General features: G+C 50.4%; 1 protein-coding gene across 1 annotated transcript in view; it reads left to right on the top strand.

The window, feature by feature from the left end:
* APOC2 (apolipoprotein C2) overlaps positions 1–12,249 on the top strand; it is a 32,011-nt gene that overhangs the window by 17,909 nt on the left and 1,853 nt on the right. The window contains exon 3 of the mRNA XM_078651264.1: positions 9,730–9,883. Within this exon, the coding sequence (XP_078507390.1) occupies positions 9,730–9,883 (154 nt within the window). The remainder of the gene's footprint in view (positions 1–9,729; positions 9,884–12,249) is intronic.

Here is a 12,249-nt window from a genome sequence, read left to right as displayed (position 1 = left end):
AACCATTCGTATCTAATATGCCTGTACTTTCTCTCCATTCATTCACCTCGTTCTCAGTGGCCTCGGCTTGTATCGATTTCACGCTGTCAATGGTGTCCTCACACATTCCCACATCAGTAATCCATCTAGCGGGACCCACAACATACATTCGACTCATTGTGTTCCTTGCAGTTTCTTTCGCAACCTCGTCTGCAAATGCATTCCCGCGGCCAACATCATCCTGAATCTTTTTGTGTGCACTGCATTTTATGATGGCAACTTGTAGCGGTAAGGTCAGTGACTCAAGGAGCTCATTAACTAGCTGACCATGTTGTATCTTTGCACCATGTGACGTAAAGAACCCACGTTCACGCCACAATCTCCCAAAACTGTGAGCCACACCAAAGGCGTATTGGCTGTCAGTGTACACATTCACTCGCTTTCCTTTCGCCAACACACATGCTCTGGTGAGTGCAATAAGTTCTGCGGCTTGTGCAGAATTGTGGTAAATACGCGCGGTCTCTATAATGGTGTGTAATGTCGTTACGGCATATGCTGTAGTCGTATCACCATTCGGCAACTTGAAGCATGAACCATCAACCCATAAAGTATCGTTGCATTCAGGAAGGGGAGTGTCCTGTAAGTCTACTCTCCCTTTTGTCTCTTCTTCTGTCCTAAAGCAGCAGTCATGGTTATCAATTTTGTCTGTGTCTGTTTCTGTCGGGATGGGAAGTAGCGTAGCGGGGTTGAGTGTATCACACCTCTTTATGTGGATGTGACTTGCTAGTAGTGTAAGTTCGTAACTGGATAGTCGAGCGCTAGTGAGGTGTTGTGTCTTTGTCCTATTTAGCAAAATGTCTACTGCATGCGGAACCATAACGATCAGAGTATTATTCATGACTAATCCAGCAGACTGTCGAATGCAGACAGCTGCTGCGGCGGTTGCTCTCAGACAACTTGGAAGGGCTTTAGCCACAGGATCTAGAGTTGCCGAAAAATATGCGCATGGGCGCTGTTTGTCCCCAAAGTATTGCGTTAAGACTGATAATGCACAACCTTCCTTTTCGTGGACATATAATGTAAAAGGCTTACTGTAGTTGGGGTTTCCCAACACAGGTGCCGAACATAATGCATCACGCAACTCGTGGAAACTCGTCTGACAATCTTCAGACCAGGGCATAGGATTAGGCGTGTCTTTACAGAGTAGTGCCAGCAAGGGTTTAGCTAGTAGTGAGAAATTCGGTATCCATTGTCTACAGTACGATGTAATGCCCAAGAAGGCTCGAACCTCTCTCTGTGTCCTTAGGGCACTTAGTTCTGCGATTGCCTGTATTCTTTCTGGTGTCAGTCTCCTTCCCTCCTTCGATAAGATGTGACCTAAGTAGGTTACGTCTTGTCGACAAAATTGTAGTTTGGAAAGAGAGACTTTGTGCTTCATGTCACATAAATGATGCAATAATGACAACGTAGCTTGTTTGCAAATTTCTTCAGTGTCTGCAGCGATCAGCAGATCGTCTACGTACTGAATCAAAGTTGACCCATCTGGCAGCACAATTGTGTCTAGTTGTGTTTTCAGAGCCTGACTGAATATTGATGGGCTTTCGCAGTAGCCTTGAGGAGCGCACTTGAAGCGGAAGCTTCGTCCTCCTAAATTGAAGCCGAAAAGGTCTCTACTCTCTTCAGCAATCGGGATGCTGAAGAAAGCGTTCTTCAGATCAATCACCGAGAACCAAGCTGCTGAAGCTGGAACCATTGTCAATAAAGCAGTAATGTCGGGGACAACTGGAAACTGTGGGATAACTACCTTATTTACTTCTCTGAGGTCAATCACAAACCTATACACAGGGGGCTGTGAAGGATCAGTACGTTTTAAGACTGGCAAAACTGGACTGTTACAAACGTTACCTGTTGTTTCTTCGATAACATCTTTATCGATCAGATCATAAACGATCGTTAACAACGCCTTTTCGCATTCGCTAGATATTTTGTATTGGGGAATACGTGGCAACCTAATGTTGGCTTTCAAAGTTATGACATACGGTGCTATCTCCAAACGACCGACATCATTAGAACCATTAGCCCAAAGTATATCAGGGAGTGATGACAATTCAGTTGGAATATTTTCCTTTGACAAATACATTGGAGAAATGACTTTCTTACCTAAAGTAAGTTGTACTCCCAAGGGGGAACAGTATAAAGTCGCATATAACCTTTTTAGCAAGTCCAAACCTAACAAATTTTCACCGCAACCTGTTGTAAGAATGAGGGGTGCTTCCAACTCGCGTGGGCCAACAGAAAGTAAAATAGGACTAGAGATCGGATTTCTAACAGGGGCGCCAGAGAAACCTACTGAGACATTCATTTCGCCAGACAAAGGTGCGCCAGGAAGTTTCGAGTGCATAATAGAACTTTTTGTAGCACCAGTATCCAGCAGAAATGGCTCTGACACTCCTGAGGCAATTACCTCGACAAAAGGTCCATTCTGATCTACTGGAACTGAAACGACTCCCTCTCTTTGTCCATGGCTGTCCTAGCAATCGTTACCCTCAGTATCGTGTTCGGTGTAATAGTCGTCAGCATAGTACTGAGCTGACCTAGACAATGCATTATTCTGTTGGTCAAAGCTATTCATGGAATTCTGAGGCGGAAAAGAAGCTGTGTTCTGGGAGAAATTTCGACGGCCCCTACCTCTAGGGGCATGTTGAACACCTCTTCCCCTTACACCTGAAACACCGTTCAAGCGTCGCGCAAGAGCCGGACAATTACTTTTGAAGTGACCCTCTTCCTTGCAATACGCACATTGATTCGGGCCATACGGAACACGCTGATGGGAAAATTTGTTTCCTTGCGCGTTTCTCGAATACTGCTGTTGTTGCTGATAATTGGGCTGACTAGCCATACGAGGCGGATAGGCCTGCTGGAGAAGAACTTTAGTTTTCAAATCTTTCGTCTTTTTGTTTGCCTTATCTAGCTCGTCTTTGCGCCTATTTTCATAGTACTGGGCCGTTGCTAAAATCTGTGCTGACGTAGAGACAGCCCAAGCACTTTCCGAATCTTTTAGTTTAGTACACAGTTCAGGAAGCAAATTATGTACAAATTTGTCTACGAACAATCTTTGGCCACCCTCGGTAGCCATATCCTGACCACTATGGTCGGTGAAAGTTTCCTCAAATCTCGTGAAAAAGTCAGACACATTCTCATCTTTCTTTTGCTTGCACGCAGAGAGTTTGTCCCAGTTTACGCGTACTTCAGGCATTATTGTCTTCATGTATGCTATAATTCTACCGGGAAGTTCAGCTATTAATGGCTCAGGTTTAAAACCACCGACTTGTCTAGCATCTGTAGTTGTAATGTTCGCCCACGAGTCACCTAATTCTTGGTCATGATCCGTATGACGAATTTTACTCCATAAAGGATGTGGAACAACGTTCCCAAACAACATGTCTATATCCGCTAAATTCATTATACATGAGCTTGCAGTTTGCGACAACTCCTTATAATACCCAGTCGGGTTTTTACGGGGATCGGGTAGTGTCTGCTTGAGTGCTAAAACTTCGGATATTTTCCAGGGGACATGTACCCATACACGCTGGAAATGAGGCGGAATTGGCGGTACTGCATTTGCATCGCCTTCCCTCCAAACCGGAGGAACCTCTCTCATGGGGTACTGTCTCGCTCTTTTCCTACCAGATGTACCAAATTCAGATGATGACCCAGAATTACCACCCGTACTTCGATGTGATAATAATATCTCAACTGCTTTTTCAACATCGGGACCTACGATCATACCCTCCCCAAATTTAAATCGTACACTACACAACTCTTGCTGGTTGCTCTTCTGACCATTATCTTCCAAATCCTCACACAGAAAAACACACATCTGCTCAAAGACGTATCTTTGCGTTGGTTCATCCCATTGACGGAAGACGTTCATGACAGACTCTACATCATATCTCGCTGTATCCATAGCCCAATTTCGTGCTAACTTATTCAATGACTCCCTTTTCTGATAATCAGGCATTTGGCTTCGTAATTGTCTTCGTTCCGTATTAGGGGTCGTTTTAGGCGACCGAAAAAGTGGTGAAGGAAAGTTAGTAACAATGCTGGCCATTTTATGCCAGACGGAAGGTGAAAGTGGAGGAATAACTGGTGGTAGAACAGAGTCACGCAGAGCAGAAACAGAAACATTCGTAGAACGAGTATCAGAGAAAATAGAAGGTGCGCTAGGCGAAGTTGTAGAAGGAACAGTAGGAGAAGTAGATGTGATCGGTGAGCCTTGAGGAGGCTGCGCCAGAGAAACAGGAGCCAGCTGAAGAACAGCTGGTGGGTGCTGTGAAGGAGCCGGTATAACAGCTACCAGAGGCGCAACTAAAGGTTGCGGAGGTGCTGTGGCATTTTGTGCATAGGGTGGTGGCGAATTTAATAAGTGGGACATTAATGGATCTTTCTCGGATCTTTCCTCTTGACCTTGTCCCTTATTTGGTAGCATCGGGTAACATTTATCTACTGCTAGTTTCTTTCTCCTAAGTGTTTGTTCGCTTTCCTGCTCTTCCTCGTTATCTCTGTATGCAATGGCAGCTTGTACCATTGACATTCCTCTTTTATTCTTTTTTGCTAATTTTATTTCTTTCTGTTTGGCTTCTTTGCGCCATAAGCGAAAAGAGTCAAACATCGCCGGCCGGGCTTTCTTCTTGAACAATTTGACCTCTAAGTTGTCTAATATTTCTGGATCAAAACTACCATATTGGGGCCATTTTAAAACACCATCCTTGCGGGTGTATTTTATCCATGCTTCATTATATGCGATAGGACCTACGGCGTGCTTTACATAGAGCTCATATGTTGGAGTTCCAATTGGAGGAACCGGACAAGAATCCTCTAATCGGGAGTCCTTACTACAACCAAGACAAAACAAGTTTCCAAGTCTGCTAAAACCAGGCATCTTCGCTCACTAGTCTAGCTTCAAACTTCAAAGGATGATCTATTACGATACTTCTCGTGAATACACGAGTCCTTCGGCTTTGGGGCTTGCAAGTACCAAATCAAAGCGTATCTCAAGGATACCAAAAACTAAGGACAAACTAAGGACTGGGAGACGCTCCACTTATACTTAACTGAAGTATTTGAAGATCGATGACGTCGCTAGAAGACTCGTCTATCATTTCGCTCTACCAAGGATCACTGGGTCCAAAACAAGGCGATAGTCAGGACAGCAGTCCTTCGTAGCCGTCGGGACGCGGGGAACCACGTCGACATACAGGGTCGCTGGAGTGGCTGGCCGTCGTCTGGAATTTTCACATGAAGCTCCTCACGAACATCTGGCTTGGACCGTCGCCGCTTGATATCGCCCCGAGTTGGGCGCCAACTGAGGTAACGGGTTTTTAGGAACCCGTTGGTGCCAGGGGATAACACCCGAAGACCTCTGAGTTCTCCCTTGTTCCGGACCACAGAAACACTGAGTCTTCTAGTCGCAGTCAAAGATCAAGTTTTATTGGTAGCTACCAAGTAACACGTGTCCCAAAAGTACACCACACAGATAGTAGGTTCTCGGGAGACTGTTCGTTTTTACAGAACCAGCCTTCTCCTTATATACAAAAATAATAGCTTCGAGCAAGAATTCTTGAGTTTATGATATGGCTATACACATATTTCTACAATAATACAAAGAGCGAAGTCATGTAAGCAAGCCCATATTTTAGATGTCCAGTTTGTTGATAGATTACCCAGTTAGGCCCGGAACTCCCATCAGATATCGATGAAACCTCAATAAAGAAGGGCACCTCCTAGTCATAAAACTGGCCATAAACAAGGAACGTGGACAGGTGCATGTTTGCAGAAAGCATGGTCTGTGTGTAGTGAATGGTTTGTGGAATGTTATGCATTGATGCTATCGTATTCGGCCACTGGGCGAGGAGCTGCCCAAACAGGTCTGGCTGAAGGCAGTGGAGTCAGTTGGGACAGGTCAGGGGGAAGTCAGGGAAGGTGGACGTGTCCTTTTGGATCAAGCTCGACCTTTAATTGACTTATCATAAGGGCAAGGCACAAGATGGATGCTGCTTACAAAATGGAGTTTAAAGGGTCGGAACGGAAACTATGATTTAGGGGTGTTGGCAACCTCCGATCATGACGCAAATGCATAGGGATGATGTCCTAGTCATTATCGGTTCGTCAATACTAAATTCGTCATGGTATGTTGATGTTTTGTGACACGGTATTGGACCTTGATATCGGGATAACAACAGGGTCCGGATTTTCAGAACCACAGCCCCCTCTCCTGCTCCACGCTAAGCCCCCTTTCCTGCTCCACTTTCGACAGGAGGAAAGGCAGCAAAACTATTTAGATAAGGAGAAGGGTCCTCCCTTAGCCTGTACCACCCCCAGGGTGCGGGAGGCGAGGTGAGCCCCTCTCCTATAATTCCACTATCTTGAAATGGTAAAAAAAAACTCATATCAGGGTTAGGGTAGGGCCTCTTCACACAGGAAGTGGTCAATAGAGTGTGTAGACACTCTAAAGGTAAGTAGCCCTTTGAGTATTTAGGTGGCTCCCGGAGACCTGAACCCTAGATTCATTGGAATAAAAAAGATGAGGATGAAGAAAACCCACTGCACGAGAACTGAAGGCCTGCAGCCAAAGAAAAAGGCAGCAAACCCTGCCAGCTGCTCCAAGGACTCTTTCATTGCTGCCTTCTGGGCCTTTCTGAAGCTGTAAGGAATCTAAGAACCCCGGAGCACCTACAGCCACTAAGAAATCGCAGAGAAGCTGCCTTGGAGTGAAGGTATCACCCCCCTGCACACCGCAGGCACCAGTTTGTCAACTTGCTGCTTCCCAACAACGTCGACACAGCACTGAAGCAAGAAGAAGTAGAACGGCTACGGATGGTCACATCTGCGTCTCCACCAATTTTGGAGGCACCAGAACCTACCGAAGCCACGGCGTACCAATACCCAGGGTACTGCACCCCCAACGGGGAAAACCAAGAAGAAGACTCCACTCCGGGCTCCCAGAGCACCAGAAGCAAGCACCTGTTGAGGGACATCAAGGCCCGACAGATATACTTCCTGAGTGGCCCAGCTGTCCTGAGATCGCGTTTTCAAGTTGCCTGCTCCTGACCGCAAGGCCCCTGAAGACGAACAATGCCCTTGCTGACCTCAGCTCTGCACAAAGCCCAACTGGCCCTAGCACCGACTAATCAGCTGTGCTCCCATGGTCCCCAGGCCCTTGGAACCTCCCCCCTCTACGGAGACCCACCGAACGTACCTGTAAGTCTCCCTGTGCGGTGCTTTTTTAAGTGTCACCCTTCGTCTTTGTGCACTATCTTCCAAGACCTCAGCACTCTGCTCCCCGCCGATTCCGGACGCTCCTGAACTTCTCCTGCTGGAACTTTGGACCTGGTCCCGACATCGACCAAAAACGAGAAGGTGAACTTCATGAAAGAATTGCCTGAATTTACATGCATTTTTCTTCTTTTTCCCCGTTGTTTTAACCGGTGGGTACAAAAGTGATATTATTCAGAACTTTAAAAAATTGTAACTCAGAAAATACTTTTATTTTTTTGCAGAGTTTTATATAGCGCAAACTTGATCCAAATCGGGTATCAGAGCGCTTTACAAAGCACCAGTTGTGTTACATGAGGACAGACATTCATTTTTACCTTACCTTAGAACTATGTTCTTGGTCTTAAAAAATATGTTAAAATAATGTTAATATTATAAAATGGTCTCAACTTTATTCTTGATTGTGTTCCTCATTTCTTGCCCCTGTGAGTGTAACAGATGCTTAGCACTAGCCTCCGATAAGCCTAACTGCTCGCCCGCGCTACCACAAAGAGAGGGTGAGACTCATCTGCTTCCACCTCTGCTCACCCCTTGGGTCTCACTGGAGTCTGCACAGTGCACCTCACTTTAGTGCATACGGAGAGCCGGCTTCCTACTGTCGCTCGTTCCCTCTTTGTTCCCTCCACTCTCGTGCCGGCTGCAAACACGTGCACAATGCTGATCACAAAGTCCATTTAATGTACATTGGTCCGGTACTGCTTTTGTCAGAGAGATCCTTTTGTTACTTGCCGTTTCTAAGTTTAAATCCTAACATAGAGCCGTGAGTTATTAACCGTCATCAAAGAGCTGCGTGCAAAGTGCAAGGTATAGGTTAGAGTGTTATATGATTTCTTCCCCAGTCTTTCACTATCCTAATGTTTCAAAAAGGGTTCCTTTTGATAGGTATCAAATCTTATCATTAACCCCAACCATGGTGGAACGTTTTAAATTCTGCGTGTGTGCCTCTCCAGACCGAGCACTTTTAAACTATCTGCTACCTGGACGGGTGACGTGCGACCCCTACACCTTGTAGTCATCTGTCTTATGTATGGGTTTGGTTCATATACACTGATTCACACGCCTATGATTGACTGTTTCTGTGTAACTTGTGTGTGATGTGAAGTGCTATGATGCCCTACACTGGTATGAGTGGCGCTATATATCTCGTTAATCGTATCTGAGAGAGAGAGTGGTTATGGAGACTCCGGGCACTGTTAAAGGGGGGTAGTTTGCACCCGCATGGCTAAAGCCGGCCCTGGCATCTCTCCTCCTTTCTCCCACTCCCTCCTGCACTCTCTTTCTCTCCCTCTCAGTACACACCCCTCTCCCGTAAGACCCTCTTGACGAGAGTGGTCTCAGGGCATCTCCCCCGCACCCCTCCTAAGGTGTGTGCCACTCACTCCCCCTCTCCTCCTCCCTCCCCCATGCCCCCTCCGGTGAGTGTCACTCACTCCCCCTCTCCTCCTCTCCCCCCAGGACGCACCCCCCCTCCGGTGTGTGTCACTCACTCCCCCTCTCCTCCTCCCTCGCCCATGCCCCCCCTCCGGTGAGTGCCACTCACTCCCCCTCTCCTCCTCCCTCCCCCCAGGGCACACCCCCCCTCCGGTGTGTGTCACTCACTCCCCCTCTCCTTCCCTCCCCCCATGTCCCCCCTCCGGTGTGTGTCACTCACTCCCCCTCTCCTTCCCTCCCCCCATGCCCCCCCTCCGGTGTGTGTCACTCACTCCCCCTCTCCTCCTCCCTCCCCCATGCCCCCCCTCCGGTGTGTGTCACTCACTCCCCCTCTCCTTCCCTCCCCCCATGCCCCCCCTCCGGTGTGTGTCACTCACTCCCCCTCTCCTTCCCTCCCCCCATGCCCCCCTCCGGTGTGTGTCACTCACTCCCCCTCTCCTTTCTCCTTCCCTCCCCCATGCCCCCCCTCCCATGTGTGTCACTCACTCCCCCTCTCCTCCTCTCCCCCAGGGCGCACCCCACCTTCCGGTGTGTGTCACTCACTCCCCCTCTCCTCCTCCCTCCCCTGCCCCCCCTCCGGTGTGTGTCACTCACTCCCCCTCTCCTTCCCTCCCCCCATGCCCCCCCTCCAGTGTGTGTCACTCACTCCCCCTCTCCTTCCCTCCCCCCATGCCCCCCCTCCGGTGTGTGCCACTCACTCCCCCTCTCCTCCTCCCTCCCCCATGCCCCCCCTCCGGTGTGTGTCACTCACTCCCCCTCTCCTTCCCTCCCCCCATGCCCCCCCTCCAGTGTGTGTCACTCACTCCCCCTCTCCTCCTCCCTCCCCCATGCCCCCCCTCCAGTGTGTGTCACTCACTCCCCCTCTCCTTCCCTCCCCCATGCCCCCCTTCCGGTGTGTGTCACTCACTCCCCCTCTCCTCCCCCCTCCCCCCATGCCCCCCTCCGGTGTGTCACTCACCCCCCTCTCCTCCTCTCTCTTTCCAGGGGCAGAGGGGCGCCGCCTCCAGAAGAGGGAGGAGCCTGCGGGGTACCTGGAGCAGGTGCAGGGGATGCTCAGCTCCTCCCAGGAGACCATCAGCTCCTGGGCCCAGCACCTACTGGACAAGGTCAAAGAGGTCGGCGTGGAGCAGCGGCTGATGTGAGTACCACCCCGGCTCTACCATCACCCCCTCACAGACTGACCTGGCTCTACCCTCACCCCCTCACAGACTGGCTCTACCCTCACCCCCCTCACAGACTGGCACTACCCTCACCCCCTCACATATGGGCTCTACCCTCACCCCCCTCACAGACCGGCTCTACCCTCACCCCCCTCACAGACTGGCACTACCCTCACCCCCTCACAGATGGGCTCTACCCTCACCCCCCTCACAGACCGGCTCTACCCTCACCCCCTCACAGACTGGCTCTACCCTCACCCCCTCCCAGACTGGCACTACCCTCACCCCCTCACAGACGGGCTATACCCTCACCCCCTCACAGACTGACCTGGCTCTACCCTCACCCCCTCACAGACTAGCTCCACACTCACCTCCCTCAAAGACCGGCTCTACCCTCACCCCCTCACAGACTGGCTCTGCCCTCACCCCCCTCACAGACCGGCTCTACCCTCACCCCCTCACAGACTGGCACTACCCTCACCCCCCTCACAGACTGGCACTACCCTCACCCCCTCACAGATGGGCTCTACCCTCACCCCCCTCACAGACCGGCTCTACCCTCACCCCCTCACAGACTGGCTCTACCCTCACCCCCCTCCCAGACTGGCACTACCCTCACCCCCTCACAGATGGGCTCTACCCTCACCCCCCTCACAGACCGGCTCTACCCTCACCCCCCTCACAGACTGGCACTACCCTCACCCCCTCACAGATGGGCTCTACCCTCACCCCCCTCACAGACCGGCTCTACCCTCACCCCCTCACAGACTGGCTCTACCCTCACCCCCCTCCCAGACTGGCACTACCCTCACCCCCTCACAGACGGGCTATACCCTCACCCCCTCACAGACTGACCTGGCTCTACCCTCACCCCCTCACAGACTGGCTCTACCCTCACCCCCCTCCCAGACTGGCACTACCCTCACCCCCTCACAGACGGGCTATACCCTCACCCCCTCACAGACTGACCTGGCTCTACCCTCACCCCCTCACAGACTAGCTCCACACTCACCTCCCTCAAAGACCGGCTCTACCCTCACCCCCTCACAGACTGGCTCTACCCTTACCCCCTCACAGACTGGCTCTACCCTCACCCCCCTCACAGACTGGCTCTGCCCTCACCCCCCTCACAGACCGGCTCTACCCTCACCCCCTCACAGACTGGCTCTACCCTTACCCCCTCACAGACTGGCTCTACCCTCACCCCCCTCACAGACTGGCTCTACCCTCACCCCCCTCACAGACTGGCTCTACCCTTACCCCCTCACAGACTGGCTCTACCCTCACCCCCCTCACAGACTGGCTCTACCCTCACCCCCCTCACAGACTGGCTCTACCCTTACCCCCTCACAGACTGGCTCTACCCTCACCTGCCTCACAGATTGACCTGGCTCTACCCTCACTCCCCTCACAGACTGACCTAGCTCCACCCTCACCTCCCTCACAGACCGGCTCTACCCTCACCCCCTCACAGAGTGGCCTGCTACTGTCCTGGCTACCAGGCTGGGGAGGTTGAGCTCCGTTTGTGGCATGATTCATTTAGTAGTTAGTAATCTTAAATATATTCGGTGAATACCAATAGTAGTAAGTTCACTCTGTGAATCCCGAAAGCAGTAAGTGCATTCTGTGAATACCAAATAGTAGTAAGTTTAGGATTTAGTATTAAGTTCATTCTGTGAATCGGGCCCGTTGATTCTTTGTGTGTTTATGACCCCACACCACCGTCCCACCATCATGCACCACAACCACCACAACACCTTTCCTTTCATAACACTTTATTCGGTTTTTACAAGGAAAAACACAATAGTCAAAAACACACATTAAAAAAATCTATATCAAGAACAGGGAAGTCTAAGTTGCGGAAAATACCTTATTGGGGCACCATAAAATACAGAATTAATCGTGGGAACTATATCAGGTGCAATAAAAACATCCATCACAACCTCAAAAGATACAAAATTGTTGCTGTAAACCCTTTTAAAACCCAATCCCTATTACCGCAGTGTCAGGTAGTTGCCCTGAGGGTTAATCACAGCTGGACCTAAGCCTAAGGGCAGCCCTTGAAAAGCTAAGAACATGCAAAACTGAAAGTCTAGATAGCAGTTGTAAAAAAAATAAAAGCAGGTCTAACCAGACTAAAACTGTTTTTTTAACCCCTTCGCTGCGGCGACAATTCCGCCGCAGCGCTAGGGGTGCGGGGGGCCGAGCGGCCCTCGCATGCTCGTGACGGAGCCGCTCCGTCATGAGCCGCGGTTGAGCTGTGCTCGTGACGGAGCGGTTCCGTCATGGCCCCGCCCGCTCAATAGAACGCGCCGCGCAGGCGCGAAATCAGCGCCGCGCAGGC

This window comes from Lissotriton helveticus, chromosome 7 (assembly GCF_964261635.1).
Source record: "Lissotriton helveticus chromosome 7, aLisHel1.1, whole genome shotgun sequence".
NCBI lineage: Eukaryota > Metazoa > Chordata > Amphibia > Caudata > Salamandridae > Lissotriton > Lissotriton helveticus.
This window is presented reverse-complemented; position numbering and strand designations above follow the sequence as displayed.